Genomic DNA, 23,182 nt, shown 5'->3' with positions numbered 1-23,182 from the left:
TCCCAGGTCAAATGTTGTTCAATATTTTCATCAATGTCTGCAGTACAGGATTTTGGAATATGCATGCTGTATCTACATATATAAACAAATTCAATAAATACACAAGACTTAACTGGTTGTACATTTGAAAAAATAATATGCACCATTCATTGTATTGAATTGTAGATTTCAACAGAAGTAGCTCATAAAGTTCAACGAAAAATGTAGAAGACCCAGTGGATCAGTTCATTCTCTAATCAGTTTATGCATAAGGTCCATATATGTGAGAGTGTCTATTCCACCTGTCTGTTCATAGAGCCCAACAATCCACCCGAAAGGTTGTTGCAGTTCCACAGAATCCTTTCACAGAGTCTAATATTAGCCTTGTTCCACCGTCTTGGGCTTCATCAGTAGTACCAACTCATATATGATATCACAGGACAGTGGATCTTATAGCAAGGTAGTAGCTGCTGTTGAAATCTACAATTCCATACAATAATAATACTAATAATTTTTATTTATACCCTGCCCTCCCCAGTCAAGGCCGGGCTCAGGGTGGCTAACATAAGTTGAATGAATACAACTTAAAAACAAAATTAAAATACAACATTAAAATATTGAAACATTAAAATATTAAAATGTAGCCTCATCGCAGAGGAGAAAGAAAACGAAAAAAGAAAGGGGGAGGGAATCAAATTGGCTCCAAGCCAAAGGCCAGGCGGAACAACTCTGTCTTACAGGCCCTGCGGAAAGAAATCAGATCCCGCAGGGCCCTGGACTCATGAGACAGAGCGTTCCACCAGGCCGGGGCCAGTGTTGAAAAGGCCCTGGCTCTGGTTGAAGCCAATCTAACTTTCTTAGGGCCCGGGACCACTAGGGTCTTGCTATTTATGGACCTTGAGGCTCTTCGTGGGGCATACCAGGAGAGGCGGTCCCGTAGGTACGAGGGTCCTAGGCCGTGAATATACAATGAATAGTATATATTATTTCTTAAAACGTACAGCCGGTTATGTCGTATGTGTTTATTGTATCTACATATATGGCACGAAACAAGCAGGAATTGCAAACGCTATAGAGGACGGCACGCACTGTACTGTATTATTAGGGGAAAGGCAGTGGCTCAATGGCAGAACATGTGTTTTGCATGCAGAAGGTCTCAAATTCAATCCCTGGCATGGGAGGGAGCCCCACCTGTAGTTCTGTAGTTTAAGGGTGCTGGGAATTGTAGTTTTGTGAGGGTGCTGCTCCCAGGATTCTTCAAACTGAGGACCATCTCTATGATGCAGGGCGCATCATGGCAACTGTAGATATTCCCCGTGGCTTATAGGACTGCGGTTGCTTGTTTATCTATAACATCCGCTGTGTTATTGTTGTTGACTCTTTTCCTTGGGGCTTGCTTTTCTAATGCTTATGAGATGACTTGCTTCAGGTGCTCCAAGAACAGAGCAGCTAGACAGGAAATGCATCTTTGAGAAATAGCAAAAGGGTGTGCACACACCAGAGGACAGCAATACTCATTTCACCAGTAATTCTTTCACCAGAGTCCCAATTCTCAAGGAGTCCATAAACACTTTCCAGTTGCTGCCAGTATCCCATAATGGAGGCAGTACATGCTTCTGAATACCAGATGCTGGAATTCACAGAAGGGGATTCTGCTTGCAGGTTTCCCACAGGCTGGACCCGGTGAGTACAGGATGCCCCATCCAATCTGTAACCAGACTGGACCCTGCTTTGTTGTTGTTTAGTCGTTTAGTTGTGTCCGACTCTTCGTGACCCCCTGGACCAGAGCACGCCAGGCACTCCTGTCTTCCACTGCCTCCCGCAGTTTGGTCAAACTCATGCTGGTAGCTTCGAGAACACTGTCCCACCATCTCGTCCTCTGCCGTCCCCTTCTCCTTGTGCCCTCCATCGTTCCCAACATCAGGGTCTTTTCTCTTCTCATGAGGCGGCCAAAGTCCTGGAGCCTCAGCTTCAGGATCTGTCCTTCCAGTGAGCTCTCAGGGCTGCTTTCCTTCAGAATGGAGAGGTTTGATCTTCTTGCAGTCCATGGGACTCTCTAGAGTCTCCTCCACCACCAGAATTCAAAAGCATCCATTCTTCGGCGATCAGCCTTCTTGATGGTCCAGCTCTCACTTCCATACATCACTACTGGGAAAACCATAGCTTTGACTATACAGACCTTGGACCCTGCTTAGGGAATGCAAATGTGCTAGCAGTTTCATTGCTGCACCACTAGATTACAAACATTGCAGTATGCATAAGGTTGCACACTGCAATACTACACACTCCACCCCAATATCCAAGCAGTGTGAGATTCCAGGCATTCCATTAGCTTTGCTCAGGGTCTGTGTTTCCTTTTAGAAATGATGCACAGCGGATATATGGTTTATTGACACACATATACAGCACTTGCTGATTCCAGGGGATTAGAAGCGTCTAGCACACAACGTAATACATACAATTAAAAAAAAAAAGTCCTAGTGAATGCAGCCAGACTTACATCAGAGTAAGCTCACAGAGAAGTGTGCTGCATGGCTTATGGCAGGGCCTGACAGCATGACTGCAATGAAGAATATGCAATGCCTGAAGCAGGGCCAGATTTAGGTCTGATGAGGCCCTGAGCTACTGACGGTAATGGGGCCCTTTATATGTCCAGCTGTCCTTTGCCAACAACAAATTGTCGCTGTTTTTTGTGTTGAACATATGCTATATGGTAATTTATGGACCTAATAGGTATCCAGTCATGTGCACATAACAGTCCGTGCAGAATGTAGGCACCCTGTATATACAAAGGAGCAAATCAGTGATATTTGGGGGAGCAGGCTAGCAGGCGGGGGCCATGACTTACATCATGGGAGCCTACACAACACAAAACACGGTTGCTGTAGGTAGGTTTTATTTCATTTGTTTTTTTATCTTATATTTTGGAAATGTACATCCAGGTTTTTTTTCCTTTAATTTTTTTGGGGGGTCCAAGAGAGTTGGGACCCTAAGCTACAGCTTGTTTAGCTTATACGTAAATCCGGCACTGGAGGTCTCCTCATTTCTTGTGCCTGCCTTCTGAGTACATGAGACCGACTTCTCTAGAACACATTGCGACATGGCTAAAAATGATATTGCTCTGAGAATTGCTTATGGGATACAAGGAGGGATGCTTTCAACAGCTATTTCAACGCCCTTTTGGCTAGGAGGAGCTGCTTTTGAAACCCCAGTGAGAACCTAAGAAGAAGAAGAGCCCGCTGGATCAGACCCTCTGGGGGTCCTTCCAACTCTACTATTCTGGTGATTCTACCATTCTACCCTCCCAGCAACCTCAGGCAAACGCCTTGACCTGAAGCAAGCGGGTCAGACTAGATGGCCCCGGGGAGACCCTTTGAAATAGACAATTCTCCCACCCGTAAGGTCACCTCCTTTTCAGGGCAGGGGAATAACAATTTATTAATTTCCAAAAATAACATAACGATAGAAGAAAAAATAAAAATAACAACAACACTACATTGGAAAAAGAAAACAAAACACCATGAACAAATTTTTAAGTCATAATTTTGCTTGACTTCCCTCCACTCCCCCTCTTGGTTCCATTAATCATAATAATAATAATAATAAATTTTATTTATACCCCGCCCTCCCCAGCCAGAGCTGGGCTCAGGTCGGCTAACAGCAGTAAAATTACAGTAAAAACATAAAAGGAAAAAAAACACCCATTTAAAATACAATTTAAAATGCAATTTAAAATGCAGCCATTGTTTAGCGCTTGTTTATATTCTTAGTAATCCAATTTTAAACCACCTTCAACTTATTACAAGTGACTTGTTATACTAATGTAAATATCTATACACAAAGCTTAAAGGCTTTGCATAAGATTATACATTTATTCCAAATTCAAAGTCCTCTTTCTTTCTGGGGTTTCACGTTAACCCGCAAGGTCGCCTCCGAGCCGGCAGGGGGAGCTCTTCAAAGGCCTCCGGCCGAAGAGCTGCGGGAAGTCTAGGGCCGGCGGATGAGCCATAGAGAGAGGAAGCCCCTCCTCCCTTCCTCCCCTTTCTTCGGTGTATTTCCTCTCCCGGCGTCCCTCGCGGCGCCTGCTGCGCGTGCGCAGTGCCCTCCTCCCGGCCGAGAGCCGCAGCGGCTTCATCATCATCATCATGGCGGAGCCCCGAGACAAGGCGCTGCAGGACTACCGCAAGAAGCTCCTGGAGCACAAGGAGATCGACGGGCGCCTCAAGGAGCGTGAGTGGCCGGGGAGAGGGGCCGCTTTGGGCCTGGCAGGGAGGGAGGGAGGCTTGCTAGGCCGCCCCTCAGTCCCCTTCCCTTCATTGGCCTGTCTTCCTATCTGAGCCCAGGGAGAGCTGCTAGGGAGGCCGCGGAGCCTCGCGCCCCGAGGGGGTTGGGATGGATGGTCCCTGGGGGTCCCTCGCCTTTCCCCTCCAAGGAGCTCTGCCTAGTACAGTGGTACCTCGGGTTACAGACTCCGCTAGCCCAGAAAAAAGGACCTCGGGTTAAGAACTTTGCTTCAGGATGAGAACAGAAATCAGGTTACAGACGCTTCAGGTTACAGACTCCGCTAGCCCAGAAAAAAGGACCTCGGGTTAAGAACTTTGCTTCAGGATGAGAACAGAAATCAGGTTACAGACGCTTCAGGTTACAGACTCCGCTAGCCCAGAAAAAAGGACCTCGGGTTAAGAACTTTGCTTCAGGATGAGAACAGAAATCAGGTTACAGACGCTTCAGGTTACAGACTCCGCTAGCCCAGAAAAAAGGACCTCGGGTTAAGAACTTTGCTTCAGGATGAGAACAGAAATCAGGTTACAGACGCTTCAGGTTACAGACTCCGCTAGCCCAGAAAAAAGGACCTCGGGTTAAGAACTTTGCTTCAGGATGAGAACAGAAATCAGGTTACAGACGCTTCAGGTTACAGACTCCGCTAGCCCAGAAAAAAGGACCTCGGGTTAAGAACTTTGCTTCAGGATGAGAACAGAAATCAGGTTACAGACGCTTCAGGTTACAGACTCCGCTAGCCCAGAAATAGGACCTCGGCTTAAGAACTTTGCTTCAGGATGAGAACAGAAATCAGGTTACAGACGCTTCAGGTTACAGACTCCGCTAACCCAGAAATAGGACCTCGGGTTAAGAACTTTGCTTCAGGATGAGAACAGAAATCAGGTTACAGACGCTTCAGGTTACAGACTCCGCTAGCCCAGAAAAAAGGACCTCAGGTTAAGAACTTTGCTTCAGGATGAGAACAGAAATCAGGTTACAGACGCTTCAGGTTACAGACTCCGCTAACCCAGAACTTTGCTTCGGGTTAAGAACTTTGCTTCAGGATGAGAACAAAAATCAGGTTACATACGCTTCAGGTTACAGACTCCGCTAACCCAGAAATAGGACCTCGGGTTAAGAACTTTGCTTCAGGATGAGAACAGAAATCAGGTTACAGACGCTTCAGGTTACAGACTCCGCTAGCCCAGAAATAGGACCTCGGGTTAAGAACTTTGCTTCAGGATGAGAACAGAAATCAGGTTACATACGCTTCAGGTTACAGACTCCGCTAACCCAGAAAAAAGGACCTCGGGTTAAGAACTTTGCTTCAGGATGAGAACAGAAATCAGGTTACATACGCTTCAGGTTACAGACTCCGCTAACCCAGAAATAGGACCTCGGGTTAAGAACTTTGCTTCAGGATGAGAACAGAAATCAGGTTACATACGCTTCAGGTTACAGACTCCGCTAACCTAGAAATAGTGCTTCAGGATGAGAACAGAAATCGTGCTCCGGCGGCGAGGCAGCAGCAGGAGCCCCCATTAGCTAAAGTGGTGCTTCAGGTTAAGAACAGAACAAAAATCGCGCACTGGCGGCGCGGCGGCAGCAGGAGGCCCCATTAGCTAAAGTGGTGCTTCAGGTTAAGAACAGTTTCAGGTTAAGAGCGGACCTCCAGAACGAATTAAGTACTTAACCCGAGGTACCACTGTAATAACAACAACAACAACAATAATTTGTTATTTATACTCCACCCGTCTGGCAGGGTGGGCGGCTTCCAACAAAAGATTAAAATACAGTAGTCCATCACACGGCTGCCTTCAGGTGTCTTCTAAAAGTCTGGTAGTTATTTTTCTCTTTGACATCGGACCTCAGTGTCCGGGCAGAACGATGGGGGTGGAGACGCTCCTTCAGGTATACAGTGGTACCTCGGGTTAAGTACTTCATTTGTTCTGGAGGTCCGTTCTTAACCTGAAACTGTTCTTAACCTGAAGCATCACTTTAGCTAATGGGGCCTCCTGCTGCCACCGCGCCGCCGGAGCACGATTTCTGTTCTCATCCTGAAGCACTATTTCTGGGTTAGCGGAGTCTGTAACCTGAAGCGTATGTAACCTGAGGTACCACTGTACTGGGCCGAGGCCAGTCTAGCTGCTGCATTCTGGATTAGTTGTAGTTTCATTAGTTGTAGTCACCTTCAAAGGTAGCCCCACGTAGAGCGCATTGCTGTACCTAGGACAATGACGACGAACCTTTTAGAGACCGAGTGCCCAAACTGCAACCCAAAACCCACTTATTTATCGCAAAGTGCCAACACTGCCATTTAACCTGAATACCATACCGCGGTTTTAGTTACAGGTAGGCAGCTGTGTTGGTCTGCTGTAGTCGAAACAAACAAACAAACAAAAACCAGTCATTCTGTTTCAGTGTATGTCAGGTCTGGTGACTTCTTTTTCAGTGTATCTGAAGAAGTGTGCATGCACACGAAAGCTCATACCAATAGCAAACTTAGTTGGTCTCTAAGGTGCTACTGGAAGGATTTTTTTAATGCAGTTTTAGTTTATGGGAAAACAACAACTCATACATTAGCCTATTTTGTCTTAAAAGAAAAACACAATAACAAAGCTTTTAATGATACAAACAACTCTTTATGGAAAGGTGAAAGTTTGCATTACTCTTGTTTGGGAAATCACGAAAAGGGAATTGCTCCCAGATAACATGGCCGTATTGATGATTTCGCTTCAAGAAACGCTTCTTTGGGAGATTTTGAAGCAGAAGCTGAATGGCCATCTGCCGTGGATGCTGTCGTTGAGATCCCTGCATCGCAGGGGGGTTGGACTTAGATGACCCTGGGGTTCCCTTCCAACTCCCCACAATCCTGTGATCTGATGGCTAGCTCGCCGGGCTGCACTTCTAAAGCTCGCTCATGCGGGAGGGAGCAAAATGCCGCCCGGCTTACTGACAGTTCTGCACTGAGGCGCTTTAAGAGAGCGGAATGGAACATTTACGTTTCTGCAGCCCATGGGTGGCAAACCGGCTACTTGCGCACGCATGGCTCTACTCAGTGCACATTCTGCCCCTACGAACTCTGTGCTGGGGCGATGGCACGTGTGCCCACAGAGAGGGCTCTGAGTGGCCCCTCTGGCACACATGCCATAGGTTCGCCACCACTGTCCTAGGTTGATAGAGTTGGAAGGGACCCTCTAGGGTCATCCAGCCCAACCCCCTCACAATTTCAACTAGCATCACACATGGCAGCAGATGGCCGTCCAACCCAGGCATAAAAACTTCCAGAGGCTACAAGCTCCTCAGTTAGATGCCTGGCATCTCTGGGTAGGACTATGAAGCTTTGGAGAGCTACTTCAAGTTGCCGTTGGCAATAAAAATAAGAATAGTTAGTTGAGAGTCCTGAAGGGTTGGGCTGGATGACCCCCAGGGTCCCTTCCGATTCTTCTTTGTTTTGGTTTTTATTAAAGGTTTCCTTGTGTCACAAAGGTACCTACAGCGTCTGCTTCCAGCTGATAAGAGTTCTTTCTACAGATCATTCATATTCAGTGTGACACATACGATGTTATAGACAGCATTTACATTAGGGGAGAAAAGAGGTGGGGAAGGAGACATTGAGGGGAGAGGTAGTAAGCTTTCATTCTTCCATATAGTGTATGTGTAAGGTTTTTGTGTCAGCGTCACACGGGCAGGTTGTGTTTCCATTTACAGTGGGCGCTCGGGTTGCGAACATGATCCGCGCGGGATGTACGTTGGCAACCCGTAGCGGTGCGTCTGCACACGTCCGGGTTGCAATTCAACGCTTTTGCGCATGCATGACCACCAAAACCCGGAAGTAACCCCTTCCGGTACTTCTGGGTTTTGGCGGATCCATAACCCAAAAAAACGCAACCTGAAGCGTCTGTAAGCCAAGGTATGACTGTACAGTGGTGCCCCGCAAGACGAACGCCTCGCAAGACGGAAAACCCGCTAGACGAAAGGGTTTTCCGTTTTGGAGGTGCTTCGCAAAACGAATTTCCCTATGGGCTTGCTTCGCAAGACGAAAATGTCTTGCGAGTTCCTGCGGGGTTTTTTCCCCTCCCCTCCCTTTTTCTAAGCTGCTAAGCCGCTTATCAGCTGATCCGCTAAGCCGCTAATAGCGCTAAGCCGCTAATGGGCTTGCTTCGCAAGACGAAGAGATTCGCGGAACGGATTCTTTTCGTCTTGCGAAGCACCACTGTATTGGGTTTTGTTAGCAGTGAGAGAGATGGGGAGCAGGGCATGGTTGGTTGCCTATAGTTGACTGCAGTGGGTTTTGTCTGTGTGAGAGAGGGGGAGGGGACTGCTTCCAGTTCTGTGATTCCTACCCTGCCATTTCCCTCCAAGGAGCTCATAGACTCCAAGAGTGTAGAGTTGGAAGGGATCCTGAGGGTCATCTAGTCCAACCCCTTGCAATGCAGGAATCTCAACTAGATCGTACATGGCGGATGGCCATCCAACTTCTGCTTAAAAACCTCCAAAGGAGGAGAGTTCACAACCACCTGAGTTAGATGCCTAGTATCCCCAGGTAGGACTCTGAAGCTCCGGAGAGCTACTGCTACTCTGTTGGCAATATTGAGCGAGATGGAGCAGCAGTCTGGCTCAGGATAGAGGGCCAAGCACTTTCCTGTGCTCCTCTTGGAATGCCTTCGCCTTGGGTAGTAGACCTGCCTGGTGGAGGAGGTGCTCTGAGAGATCCCTATTTTCCAGCTCCCCCCTTCAGCAAAAAAGCAGGTGGTCTTGAGAGGCCCCTTATGTGCTCTCACTTAGCTTGAAAAGGTGATGGGGAGGGACACTTGCTACTGGCATCTGTCTGTCTCAAGAGACAATGGAGTGTGCCTCTGGAGGTGAAGTCAAACCACTGGAGAATCACAGCACCTGTTGTGGCTGCAGAGACTGGTAACCAGTACCGTATTTTTCGCTCTATAAGACGCACCAGACCACAAGACGCACCTAGTTTTTGGAGGAGGAAAACAAGAAAAAAAAAATCTGAATTTCAGAAGCCAGAACAGCAAGAGGGATCGCTGCGCAGTGAAAGCAGCAATCCTCTTGCGGTTCTGGCTTCTGGGATAGCTGCGCAGCCTGCATTCGCTCCATAAGACACACACACATTTCCCCTTACTTTTTAGGAGGGAAAAAGTGAGTCTTATAGAGCAAAAAATACGGTAACTGCTGCGTCCTGCAATATTCTTACTGCATTTGCAGCACCAAAGTGACCTCCTTGGGACATTAGCCTGGGCAGTGTGTCTGGAGGTCCTGGGCTGCCCAGGTAACAAGACCCCCCCTCTCGGCCTCACTGATGTGGTCCAAAGGAAAGCAGAGGAAGACATTTGCTGCTAAAGCTCCATCTATTCCAGTCGGTTCCTTTTGAAAGGCAGGGGTAGGGCGAGAACCTGTGGTCCTCCACATGTTGCCGGACCCAAACTTCCAGCATCCCTGGCCATAGGCCCAGCTGGGTGCCACAGGGTGGAGGGTCACAGGTGCCCTAGTCCTGCCTTGCTTTCTTTTCCAGTAGAACTTGCTTTCATATAAGTGTGCACAGGATCACAGCACACATTGGTTAGCAAAGCATCTGTGAGGGTCATTATGCCACGTTTATTTGATCGAGGGGTGGAGAAATCAATGTATAAAGAAGTTCACTTTCTAATCTGCCTTGTGCACATCTGAAAATAACATTTTTCAGCTCCTATGTGATCTTTTTGTCCGAGGGGGAAAATAGAACACTGATTTAGAACATGCATAACAAGCTTTTTCAATGTTTTATTGTCTGTAGTAAGGGAACAGCTGAAGGAGCTCACCAAGCAGTATGAAAAATCTGAAAATGACCTCAAGGCTTTGCAGAGTGTTGGACAGGTGAGTGTTTATATATGGATAGGAATGTGTCAGTAATTGAGCCATTTGGGTGGGGTGCCTTAGCATCTCCAGTTTTTCTTGGGTTAAATGGGTATTTTTCTGGGGCTCTAAACAGTTTATTAGATTTCCATATGCAGGTCTAGACTCAAAACGTCTGAGGGTACTGTGGTGAATGAACTTCATGTCCCTTTGTGGGACTCAGATAGGCAGGGTTCTTGATATTGGTCAGTAGGTCTAATATTTTTTCTTTTTTTTAAACAGATCGTTGGTGAGGTTCTTAAACAGTTAACAGAAGAGAAATGTGAGTTCATTAAGAGGGATATTTATTAGTATATTTAATGATTGTTTTATTAATTTACTGGTGTATTTAATGTTCGTTTTGTTAATTTAGTAAGTTACATTTATGCCACATTTCAAGGCATGCTGCCTTCCCAGGGCAGCAGGCAAAAGAGGACGCTGACAAAATAATTTAACAAGGCAAAATGAAAAGCCAAGTATGAATAGCATCAACGCTGGCACATACAGCACTGTGAAAATGTTTTAGCAACATGTCGTTTTGCAGCCACAATTGCAGAAAAATTAAAATGCTGCCATGTTCTTTCTTTTGCTGCTTCCAGTCATTGTCAAAGCAACAAATGGACCACGATATGTTGTCGGCTGCCGTCGTCAGGTGAGCATCCTGCGTTTGAGAATATGGGTCTTGGTCTCTCAGATCATAACTCAGGTGTGCACAGATGTTAGGGCTGTAGCACATGCGTGGGCAAATATGTCTTTTTGACACTCAGTTCGTTCTTCCCTTTGGCGAGTGCCGTAAATTGCTTGTGAGAGTGTGGGCTGGGAGAGATATTGTTGTGATGGGTTACTATCCCTGTCCTGAACAGCACCCCTTGATACTTCGATTGGCTTAGATTTCAAATAACTTCGGAGAGTAAAATCTGTAAAATGGGGCCAGTTCATATCAGAAAGCTGGCGAGTCACCTCATTTTGTTTGGATTCAGCTCTGGATCTGACAGTGCCCAATTACCAGTGTGGTCGGAGCTGTCAGTTTCTGACAGCACCATAAGAAACGACTTCTTCTACACTTAGCTTTCCAAATCTTAACAATTGGCTCCTTTCCTTTTGCATTCAGCTCGATAAAAGTAAACTGAAGCCTGGGACAAGAGTTGCACTGGATATGACCACCCTGACTATTATGAGGTAAGGTCTTCTCATCAAGTGGGCGGGAGGGGAGAGTGGGATGGAGGAAACCTGTAGTGGAGCTACTGCAAAGTATTGGCCACAGAAGCATTTGCAGCAGTTCTCAACCTGTGGGTCCCCAGATGTTGTTGGACTACAACTCCCATCATCCCTGAGCTCTGGCCTTGCTAGCTAGGGGTGATGGGAGTTGTAGTTCAACATCTGGGGACCCACAGGTTGAGAAAGGTTGATTTAGGGGCTATTCTTTAAAGGGTTTTTTTTTTAATTAAAAAAAATCTGTGTTTCAAAGTCCCACTTACTATCAGTGCAGAAACAGAACTGGGCATTCCAAACCAAGGGCTAAGATGGAGTATTTTCTTACTTGATTAAATTTCCAAGAGTATTGAAGCATTTGCTTGCACCTGCTTTCCTTTGGCATCTTGATTTGGTACGGTGACCATCAGAACGGAAAGCAGAACCAGTTTTCTACAAAAACTCAGTGCATCATTGCACTTGGTGTGCCAATCCAGGAATAAAAGTGGGTTATAAAGCATACTTGGTGAACAGGGTAACATTAAGCTTTTTGGTTCAGGAGGCACAGTATAAATTACAATTTTTTTTGGCACTCAGCTCAAAAAACGTTTTCAATACAGTGGTGCCCCGCAAGACGAACGGCTCGCAAGACGGAAAACCCACTAGACGAAAGGGTTTTCCGTTTTGGAGGTGCTTCGCAAAACGAATTTCCCTATGGGCTTGCTTCGCAAGACGAAAATGTCTTGCGAGTTCCTGCAGGTTTTTTCCCCTTTCCCCCCCCTTTTCCTAAGCCGCTAAGCCGCTTATCAGCTGATCCGCTGATAAGCCGCTTAACAGCTGATCCGCTAAAAGCCGCTAATAGTGCTAATCCGCTAAGCTGTCAATGGGCTTGCTTTGCAAGACGAAGAAACCGCTATACGAAGAGCCTCACTGAACGGATTAATTTCGTCTTGCGAGGCACCACCGTAATACTATTTAAATTTTGGAAGCACAGTATTCCTAATGCAGGCCTTATCCGTGTGTGGTTGTGTAGAGATGCCAGAAAGCTCAAGATTATTGGATGCACATTACAACTAGTAATACCAGACATAGGGAGAAATACCATAAGTTTAAACTAAATGCTAATCTTCATTAGCATCACAGAAGGTATTAAAAATAGCTGTAAAATTTGGTGGTGGTTTTTTTAATATTTGCAAAGATAACATGAAGAGACATCCCCCCTCCCCATTAAAAAGAGTAGTTACTGAATCAGCTGATATATATGTTAACCAATGTTAAATAAAAACTTATTCATTTTCTAGGCTCATAGAGCAGGGCCCAGCAATTTTTTTTAGCCGTGGGCCGGTCCACCGTCCCTCAAACCATATGGTGGGCCTGACTATATTTTGGAGAGAAAAAATGAACGAATTCCTATGCCCCACAAATAACCCAGAGATGCATTTTAAATAAAAGGACACATTCTACTCATGTAAAAACATGCTGATTCCCGGACCGTCTGTGGGCTGGATTGAGAAGGCGATGGGGCTGGATCCGGCCCCTGGGCCTTAGTTTGCCTACTCACGCTCATGGAGTTAGATGGGTTATCCAGTCCCTCCTCCTGCTTTTAGCAGGATTTCCCATGACAGAAGGTAACTGCATCGTCCCTGACTGAATGCTACCCAGCCTATTTCTTAAATATCCCCAACATGTAGAGCAAGTCTTCCCTACCCCCAAGGCAGTCAGCTTACTCGGGTATCTTCGTTTTTATACGTGGCTTACAAACTGTGGGTGGGAAGTTGCTTTAGAGGGGCTTTAAAAATCAGCGGGTGACATCAGTTGTATGGCTTCTCCAATTTAGATATTTGCCAAGAGAAGTTGATCCCCTCGTTTACAACATGTCTCATGAAGATCCTGGAGATGTATCTTATTCCGAGATTGGAGGATTGTCCGAACAAATCAGGGAACTAAGAGAGGTAATTGCCTGATTCGTTATTGGTCTGAATAATGGATATGTTTACTTTGCTGGCAGGGAAGACATTTAATAATAATAATAATAATAATAATAATAATAATAATAATAATAATATCTTTATTGTCATTGCCCCCTCTCGGGGACAACGAAATTACTTGGCTGCTCCATCCACCCAGGTAGGGCACTCCACTCAAAATCAGAACAACTATAAAAACACTAATTAAAACAATACAGTATAATACAGCAAGGAAGATGAGATGACTTTCAAAGTCCAGGTTTCCCATTCAGGGCTGAGATCGCTCTGGAGAAGAAGCTGTTCTTGAGACGGCTCGTTCTTGTCTTCATCGTCCTGTATCTCCGTCCCGACGGCAGGAGCTTGAAGAGTCAGTGACCAGGATTTAAGTCTTTGGTACAATTTGGTCATAGCGTTGGGTTTCAGAACAAGCATGCACACTTCTTCCCTGCTGTCAAGCCAGTTCCTCTTCCCTTTCCTGATATCCTCTAATCCTAGATTGGTGCGATATCTAAGTTGGGCAGCATTGAACAAATCATTGCTGGCCTTGGTAGTTTAGCATTAGTTTCTGCTGGCCAGCTGTGGATTCCCTTCCACCATCAATTTATCGACACAGAACATTGAGTAGCTCAGGTTTTATGTAGGATATTCGAATTGGCTTACACACCATTGCACAAAAGTCTTGCATACAACAAAAAGTAGCACAGACAATTGACTTGCTTTGGAGTTGTGTTCACCTAGTTTTAGAGTAGACCCTTTGTAATCAATGGACAAAACTAAGCTAGGCCCATTCATTTCAGTGGGAATATACTGAACAAACATAGTTGAATACCACTAAATTTCAACCATGGTTTCTTCAACAAAACTCTGAGTTGACACAAAATTGTCCCACGGTTGTCCTTACCTGCCTTTGAGATGGCCAGACAAATCATGGTTAGAGAAGGGTGGCAGGTTCAGACATAGTGAAAACAAGCCAAGGTTTGTAAACCAGCAAAACCACAACAACATGGTTTCAGATTTTGATTTGTAGATGGGCAAACAACCCATGGTGAAGCTATGTTTCGGTGATCAAACAAACCATGGTTAGTAAACTATAACTTGATAAAACCATGGTTCAGCGTTAACATGTGAACCAGGCCTTTGTATACTTTCTGTTTTGAATCCAAGGCATGATTTGTTACTTCTCTTCGCAGGTTATAGAGTTACCACTGACAAATCCAGAATTGTTCCAACGTGTGGGGATTATACCTCCCAAAGGCTGCTTGCTGTATGGCCCACCAGGTTGGTGTCCTTGGTCTGCTTGCCTCTTGACTGCTGAACAAACAGTATGACTCTTGGGAGATTTCATTCTGCATCAACTGCTCTGTGACAGTATTCCTTCAAGTAGCAGTGGGGTGGGTGGGTGTGAAGTGGGGGGGGGGTCACATTTTTAGGAACCAGCAGATAGAGTACTGAAATGGAGGTGTTACATTTGAAACACCAGCATTGTTGGAGATATTCTAGCCCTGTACAAATAATGCAGTAATTTCGTCTCTCTTAATCCCTTTTGAAATGCTATTTGAATCCCATTATTCTATACATTTTTAATCACATTGTTTCATAGAATTTATATGTAGCTTGACTGTAAAAAAGACAAAAGAACTCATAGCAGTTGTGCCTCTATTGTCCAATGAGCTCATAATAGCAAACATGACTTTTCCCCCTTTTCTCTTCAAAACAATCTTCATAGAATCTTAGAGTTGGGACCACGAGGATCATCTAGTCCAGTGTTTCCCAAACCTGGGTCTCCAGCTGTTTTTGGACTACAACTCCCATCATCCCTAGCTAGCAAGACCACTCTGCAGGGATGATGGAATTGTAGTTTGAAAACAGCTGGAGACCCTAGTTTGGGGAAAACTGACCTAGTCCAACCCCAAGCGCATGCCGTTTGTGCATGCGCGGATTGCGATTTAGTGCTTCTGCGCATGCGCAAAGCGCAATTTAACACTTCTGTGCATGCACAACTGCCAAAACCCGGAAGTAACCCGTTCCATAATCTATAACCCAAAAAAACGCAACCTGAAGCGGCTGTAACCCGAGGTATGACTGTATAGGCCACATTTTCTTCCACTTCCTAGCCAGCCATAAAAGCCAACCCAAGAATACAAGTTTTAAAACCAAAACAACACATCCATTCTTCTCACAGGAACAGCAGAGGCAGAAAAACATAATTAAAGGTAGTCACAGTCCAACCAATAAGCATCGATCCCAGAAGGCCAGTTGAACAAGATAGAAAGTCTTAAACCCTATAATGCAGGACTGATAAGGCTTAACGGGCAGACTTGATTAAGGGGCAGGCTCACCCGGAGGGCATGAATGGAAATTTTGAGCATGGGTATCTGGTCAAAGGCCTACACTGCACCTGTAACACGATATCGCTTTGTACATTTGTTTAAACGTATACCTTTTGCCACTTGTTTTCACTACAGTGGTGCCTCGCAAGACGGAAAACCCGCTAGACGAAAGGGTTTTCCGTTTTGGAGGCGCTTCGCAAAACGAATTTCCCTATGGGCTTGCTTCGCAAGATGAAATGTCTTGCGAGTTCCTGCGGGGTTTTCCCCCCTTTTCCTAAGCCGCTAAGCCGCTTATCAGCTGATCTGCTAAAAGCCGCTAAACCGCTAATAGCGCTAATCCGCTAAGCTGTCAATGGGCTTGCTTCGCAAGACGAAAAAACCGCTATACGAAGAGCCTCACGGAACGGATTAATTTCGTCTTGCGAGGCACCACTGTACTTCTTGATGCAACATGTATCGTCCACACAGGTACGGGGAAAACTCTCTTGGCCAGAGCTGTTGCCAGCCAGCTTGACTGCAATTTCTTAAAGGTAAAACAATTTCTTTAAGATGCCTTTCCAGAATCTTAAAGCAGACCTGTTTGATCTGCAGCCGCCGCCGCTCATGCTACCTGTAACAACTTTCCGCAGGTGGTGTCCAGTTCCATTGTGGACAAATACATTGGTGAAAGCGCCCGGTTGATCCGAGAGATGTTCAACTACGCCAGGGATCATCAGCCTTGCATCATTTTCATGGATGAAATTGACGCTATCGGTAAGGCTAAGCAGCGCAACAAAAAGCCCATCAAACTCCCCCCCCCCAAGAACTGCTCTGCCTACGCGTAATGTAGCTGATACAGCTTTCCGACAGGTGAACAAGAGTCAAGACTAGGGAGATAAAGAAAGGGTGACTGTGCCAAAAACCTTTACACCAGGCATGTCCAAAGTCCGTTTCGGGGGCCAAATTTGGCCTGCCAATCAATTTAATCCGGCCCCCATTGGCAGTTCATGTCCTTAACAAAAAAGCTCATCAACTTGGGTCGGCCCTCATGCATGTTCGCTTCATCAAATCTGGTCCCCTTTGCAAAAAAAAAAAAAAATTTGGGCACCCTTGCTATACACCAAGCACACGAGAGCAGATATGGAGGACCTCAACCCCAGGGGCCAGTCCTCTCTCTGGTCCTCAGGAGTCTCCCCAGACCATCCCACACGTTAGATGCCACACTCCTCGCATTTCCTGATTTGCCCTCTTCCTCGAAGGCTTTTTGCTTGTCCTTGCACTGCCCCTTGCCTCGATTCTACATGGTTTGGATGTAGGCTATTGTACAAAGACAAACCCACTTTCGGCTCTGGCCACACCACTGGAATGTGGCCCCAAACGTTTACCCGTGATGGAAACGTGGGCTGAAAAGAACCCCCCCCCCCAAAAAAAACCCACACACACACACTTTGCAGAGCCTTCTGGCACCTGACAACTAGCATCTGTACTGTATTATGACATCCACTTTCAAAGGCTGGAGCTATGTAAAGGTAAAGGGACCCCTGACCATTAGGTCCAGTCGTGGCCGACTCTGGGGTTGTGTCACTCATTTTGCTTTATTGGCCGAGGGAGCCGGCGTACAGCTTCCGGGTCATGTGGCCAGCATGACTGAGCCGCTTCTGGCGAACCAGAGCAGCGCACGGAAACGCCGTTTACCTTCCCGCTGGAGCGGTACCTATTTATCTACTTGCACTTTGACGTGCTTTCAAACTGCTAGGTTGGCAGGAGCAGGGACTGAGCAACGGGAGCTCACCCTGTCACGGGGATTCGAACAGCCGACCTGATCGGCAAGTCCTAGGTTCGGTGGTTTAACCCACAGCGCCACCCGCGTCCCCCTGGAGCTGTTTCCTTGGAGCTTAATACAGTATGTCAGTTGGACAGGGGCTGAGGGTAACCACCTGAAAGTAAAACTAATTTACTCAGGTAAGTACCTCAAAAAGGTAATGTCTCCCCAAGACCTTCTGTTACCCAGAAGTTGCTTTTGAGTGATCTCTTGAAGGGAACCTTTCAGACCCCCTTTCTGTTCTTCTCTTTTGCCTAGATTCTATACAGAAACCTTGCACCCCAGCTTGCAACTTGACTTTTTAACTCCCCTCGCTCCTTTCAGGGTTTGATGAGCCACCCTGCGTGGTGACCAGGTCTGACTTCTTTCCCGCTGATTTTCTCCTTAGGTGGCCGTCGTTTCTCGGAGGGCACGTCAGCTGACAGAGAAATTCAGAGAACTCTAATGGAGGTAACGCTTCTCTGAACTGGAGCCGGTCGTCTTTCACGTGTACACAAACATCTTTGTAATCCTAGGCAGGCAGCAAAAAATGTGAGACTTAAGGATCAGTTGCTAAGACGAAATAGCTGAACGGTGATGTTGAAATTGTTTGCAGCTGTTCACCACTGGTGCCTCCTGAAATCATTTTATGTGAGGAGGTCTTTTCCTTGAAAGTAGACAACACCAAAAGCTGCACGTAGTGAACAGCTCCTGGCATAAAGCAACCATTCTGTGTCTGAATTGCAGTCCCATCTCCATGTCTAGACTAGAACCTTGGACTAGAACCATGTCCAAGACTAGAACCTTCACACGTGTTCTTTCTGAGTAAACGATATAGCCACTGTTCTCCTGGATCCTAAGGCCATGTCTCCATTGCTGGTTTCCATAGGTTTATAATAATTACCGTATTTTTTGCACCATAACACTCACTTTTTTCCTCCTAGAAAGGGGAAATGTCTGTGCGTGTTATGGAGTGAATGCTTGTGGGTGGCGGGGGGGATCTGCTGCAGTCGTGAGCAGAGGATCCATGGTTCCCCTTCCTTCCCTCCTCCATGGTTACAAAGCATGGATCCACATGGATCCTCAGGATTTTTGCATTGGGCTACTCCAAACTCACTGTCAGATCACATGTCTGTGGCCACAGCATGAACCACAAAAATCATATATCCACTATTTCGTTTAGAATATTTTTTTTCTTGTTTTCCTCCTCTAAAAACTATGTGCGTGTTATGGTCTGGTGCGTGTTATAGAGCAAAAAATACGGTAATTCTAGTTAGAAGACAACTGAAGGCAGCCTTGTTTAGGGAAGTTTTTTATGTTTTATGTTTTATCGTGTTTTTAATATTCTGTTGGGAGCCGCCCAGAGTGGCTGGGGACGCCCAGCCATATGGGTGGGGAATAATAATAATAATAATAATAATAATAATAATAATAATAATAATAATAATTTTATTTATACCCCGCCCTCCCCGGCCAAAGCTGGGCTCAGGGCAGCTAACACCAGTAAAATTACAGTAAAAACATAATAAGGGGGAAAAAAACAATTTAAAATGTAGGTTAAAATACAATTTAAAATGCAGCCTCATTTTAAAAGTAGCCCATAGATCAAAACCATAAGGGGAGGGAAAATAGGGGGGTCAGACTGAGTCCAAACCAAAGGCCAGGTGGAACAGCTCTGTCTTGCAGGCCCTGCGGAAAGATGTCAAGTCCCACAGGACCCTAGTCTCTTGTGACAGAGCGTTCCACCAAGTTGGGGCCAGTACTGAAAAGGCCCTGGCCCTAGTTGCGACCAATCTAACCACCTTGCGACTTCGGACCTCCAAAAAGTTGTCATTTGTGGACCTTAAGGTCCTCCACGGGGCAGACCAGGACTACCATACTATTTGTCTGTTCAGCTCAGTAGTTCAGACTGGCAGCAGCTCTGAAGGATTCCAGGCAGGGATTATTCCTAGCCTGAAGCTGGAGATGCCAAGACAAGACTGAACCTGGGACCTGCTGCATAGATGATGCCCCACACTGCTCTTCTCAGCCCGCTCAGTGGGGCAAGTTCTTTGCCGATTCACCAAAGCTTTTGTTTTCTCGCCACACGTTCCAGTTGCTGAACCAGATGGACGGATTTGATACTCTGCACAGAGTTAAAATGATAATGGCTACAAACAGACCAGATACTCTGGATCCGGCACTGTTGCGTCCTGGAAGACTGGACAGGAAAATCCGTGAGTATTGAGTTTCTGTAGGGCTGGCATTGGTCTGTGCCTCCCCTTCGCTTGCGTACCTTTTGAAATTAACATAGCTTCTCCCCCCTTCTAGATATTGACTTGCCAAATGAACAGGCCAGGTTAGACATACTGAAGATCCATGCCGGACCTATAACGAAACATGGGGAAATAGGTAAGTCCCCATGGCTTCACAGATGCATCTAGGAGGGGGCTGGGCTTTGCATATTCAAGTCTGTTTCCTGTAACAGATTGTAAATTTCCAGGGTCTTCTGAAGCAAAATTTTATAATACTAATAAAAAATAATTTTGTATTTATACCCCGCCCTCCCCAGTTCAGAAAACCGGGCTCAGGGCGGCTAACAACAAATTTAAAACACTTAATTGATGCAACAAAATACAGTATAGAACGTGAATAACAATAAATTCAGAATTCAAAAATCAATTTGGGGGGAAATCCATCCAATAAGCATTAGATGATCACCAGGGCTAGCTGGCTAAGTTAGTCCTATTTGGGCCAGCGAGGAGACCAGGGGAGAATTAGCTGTGGGATCCCAGAGCGGGTAATCTTCATAAAAAGAGGAGGAGGGAAGGCAGGGGAATGAAAGATCAGGCTAAGTTCAAATTAAAGGCCAGGCAGAATAGCTCTGTCTTACAGGCCCTGTGGAAGGAAGTTAAATCCTGCAGAACCCTGGTCTCATGGGACAGAGCATTCCACCAGGTCGGAGCCATCCCTGAGAAGCACACCTTAATAACTACAGTCCATGAAAGTTTGTGCCATCATAAATTTGTTGCTCTTTAAGTTGCCACAAAATTATTTGGGTTGTCCTGTTCACAGAAGGATGTTGGAACTGCACCCCCCCCAGTACTGCCCAGATCTGTTCTGGGACTTCCCCCAGCTCTCCCATTGTGGACATCGGGCAGTTGACAGCTGGCCAGCCACAAGGGTGTGACGAACTTGGCCCTCAGGGGGTGGAGGAAATAACAACCTGGCCCACCAGCCGTATCTGTTTCCCACTCGTGCATTGCACCATACCGACCCACACTTATTTTTAGTGCTGATGGAATAGTGAAGCTGGCACAGCCAAAAAAACATTTTGTTATGGTGGCATCATGAATAGTATGTTGTATCAGGTTGTCTGACCTGCTGCTGATCTCACTTGTGAACTCCGGCTGCTGAACAGACTCTTGCTGTGTCGTATTGCTTGGTTTTTTGGGGGGGAGGGGGGTTGAGGGGAATGTTATTGCTGTTTTTTATACAGTGGTACCTTTGTTCTCAAACTCAAATCTATTCTGGAAGTCCATTTGACTTCCAAAACGTTCGGAAACCAAGGCGCAGCTTCTGATTGGCCCTGGAAGCAGTGCCGGCAGCCAAAACCAACGTTCGCAAACTGGAACGCTTACTTAGGTTTGCGGAGTTCGAGAGCTGATTGGTTCATCAGCTAAGCCGTTTGGGAACCGAGGTTCCACTGTATTGATTTTTTGTGTCTTTATTTTGATTAATGTGGAGATAGTTCAATTTCATTGTGTACTTTTAAATGTTTTATTTAAAGTTTATGACTACTTCTGTTGCGTTTTGAATTATATTACTATTGTTCATGTTGTGAGCCACCTCTGAGGAGGGTTTTAACTATGGAAAGACGGCTTGCAAATAAAATGATGAACGGGTGGGAGTAAGATGAGCCTTCTGGATCAGTCCAGCGACCCATCTAGTCCAGCCTCCTGTTCTCACAGGGGCCACCCAGGTGCCTATGGGAAACCTGCGAGCAGGATCCAGGCACAAGAGCAACACTCGCCTGCTGTGGTTTCTGGTAACTGGAATTCAGAAGCTTTGCTACCTCTGAATGTGGAGGCAGGGCAAAGCCACCCTGGCTGGCTTGTTTTCACATCAGGACTGCTGCGTCAGTCAGAAGCGAAGAGTTCTGATTTTTGCGACAGGTTTTTGCTCTTAGTCCACAATTACCATTAACCTAGGAATTCTTCTTTTATAGATTACGAAGCAATTGTGAAACTTTCCGATGGTTTTAATGGTGCTGATCTGAGAAACGTATGCACTGAAGCAGGTAAGGAAACGAGATCTTTGTGACATCACTTTCCATTTTCCTGATCCCTTGGAGACTTATTAGTAAAGGTAAAGGGGACCCCTGACCATTAGGTCCAGTCGTGACCGACTCTGGGGTTGTGGTGGTGCTCATCTCGCTTTATTGGCCGAGGGAGCCAGCGTACAGCTTCTGGGTCATGTGGCCAGCATGACTAAGCCACTTCTGGTGAACCAGAGCAGCGCACGGAAACGCCATTTACCTTCCTGCCGGAGCGGTACCTATTTATCTACTTGCACTTTGACGTGCTTTCGAACTGGTAGGTTGGCAGGAGCAGGGACCGAGCAACAGGAGCTCACCCCATCGCGGGGATTCGAATGCCAACCTTCTGATCGGCAAGTCCTAGGCTCTGTGGTTTAACCCACAGTGACACCCACGTCCCGGAGACTTATTATAAAGCTCAAATAATTCATGATGTGTCACAGTTATGGAAGGAGGAGCATATGCATGGCTATAGCTCATGAAGGGGAGCCTTAACATGCTTGTAGGGTCTGGATTGCGATCGTAACGTTGCAATTAAAACTGAAGCACACACAGGTGCCTGCAAGAACCAGATTGAGCCCCTTTCCTTCTCTCTGACAGCTTGATTCCCAAACTCTTGTGTCTTTGCAGGGATGTTTGCCATTCGAGCCGATCACGACTTTGTGGTGCAGGAGGACTTCATGAAGGCTGTTAGGAAAGTTGCCGACTCCAAGAAGCTGGAGTCTAAGTTGGACTACAAGCCCATCTAAGCATGACCACGTGGTTAATGGCTGACTGACACTGCATGGGAAAATATGGGGCTTGCGATAGGTGAAATGAGAAGCAAAAGTATCCCTTGATTGTGTTTTTATTACAAGTGTCTGCATTGCGCCAGCGAGCTCGCCAGCTGTCTGTATTAGTGGTGCTCCTGCTGCTGGGAAGCTCATGGCGGCACCCTGAATCCAACATGGCCTTTGTTACAGTCCCGTTCTTAAGCGCAGAGCAACATGTGTCCTCGTACGAGAACCTTACGGAAACATACAGCTGGTTTGGTTCGGCAGATTGTAAGGCAGTGCATTTCTTATTTTATATCATTTAACTCCCCCACCCCTTCCCATTGAAGAATTAAATAAAACTTGTTTAAATCCAGCCTCCTTCGTCTGTTTTTTCCACAGTTTACTCTAGAGCAGAGTGGGTTTTGGCCCCTCATGATACAGCTTACCAGCATCGTGTTCAAAATCTGAAAAAGGCCTTCATTTTCCTTATACTAGTGTTTCTTCTTGTTGTTTAGTTGTGTCCGACTCTTCGTGACCCCCTGGACCAGAGCATGCCAAACATTTCCGTCCACTGCTTCCCGCAGTTTTCCTCAACTTCATGTTTGTAGCTTTCAGAACACTGTCCAACCATCTCGTCCTCTGCCGTCCCCTTCTCCTTGTGCCTTCCATCTTTCCCAACATCAGGGTCTTTTCCAGGGAGTCTTCTCTTCTCATGAGGTGGCCAAAGTCTTGGA

General features: G+C 46.2%; 1 protein-coding gene across 1 annotated transcript; it reads left to right on the top strand.

Moving 5' to 3' along the window:
* Positions 1-4,045: 4,045 nt before the first annotated feature.
* Positions 4,046-22,821, top strand: PSMC6 (proteasome 26S subunit, ATPase 6). Its single transcript, XM_081864463.1, has 14 exons — positions 4,046-4,209; positions 10,031-10,110; positions 10,372-10,411; positions 10,728-10,780; positions 11,240-11,307; positions 13,157-13,271; positions 14,477-14,564; positions 16,085-16,146; positions 16,246-16,369; positions 17,806-17,867; positions 19,492-19,612; positions 19,707-19,787; positions 21,604-21,675; positions 22,324-22,821. Exons 1-14 carry the CDS (start codon positions 4,125-4,127, stop codon positions 22,440-22,442), a joined length of 1,170 nt encoding a protein of 389 aa, XP_081720589.1. The 5' UTR covers positions 4,046-4,124; the 3' UTR covers positions 22,443-22,821.
* Positions 22,822-23,182: the final 361 nt, after the last annotated feature.

Source organism: Podarcis erhardii, assembly GCF_964252035.2.
Source record: "Podarcis erhardii genome assembly, chromosome: 1".
Taxonomy (NCBI): Eukaryota; Metazoa; Chordata; class Lepidosauria; order Squamata; family Lacertidae; genus Podarcis; species Podarcis erhardii.
This window is presented reverse-complemented; position numbering and strand designations above follow the sequence as displayed.

Coding starts and splice junctions, on each gene's coding strand:
- PSMC6 (XM_081864463.1), top strand. CDS start 4,125: ATGGCGGAGCCCCGAGACAAGGCGCTGCAGGACTACCGCAAGAAGCTC. Junction 10,781..11,239: donor TTGTCGGCTGCCGTCGTCAG/GTGAGCATCCTG, acceptor TTTTGCATTCAG/CTCGATAAAAGTAAACTGAA. Junction 17,868..19,491: donor TTCAGAGAACTCTAATGGAG/GTAACGCTTCTC, acceptor CACACGTTCCAG/TTGCTGAACCAGATGGACGG.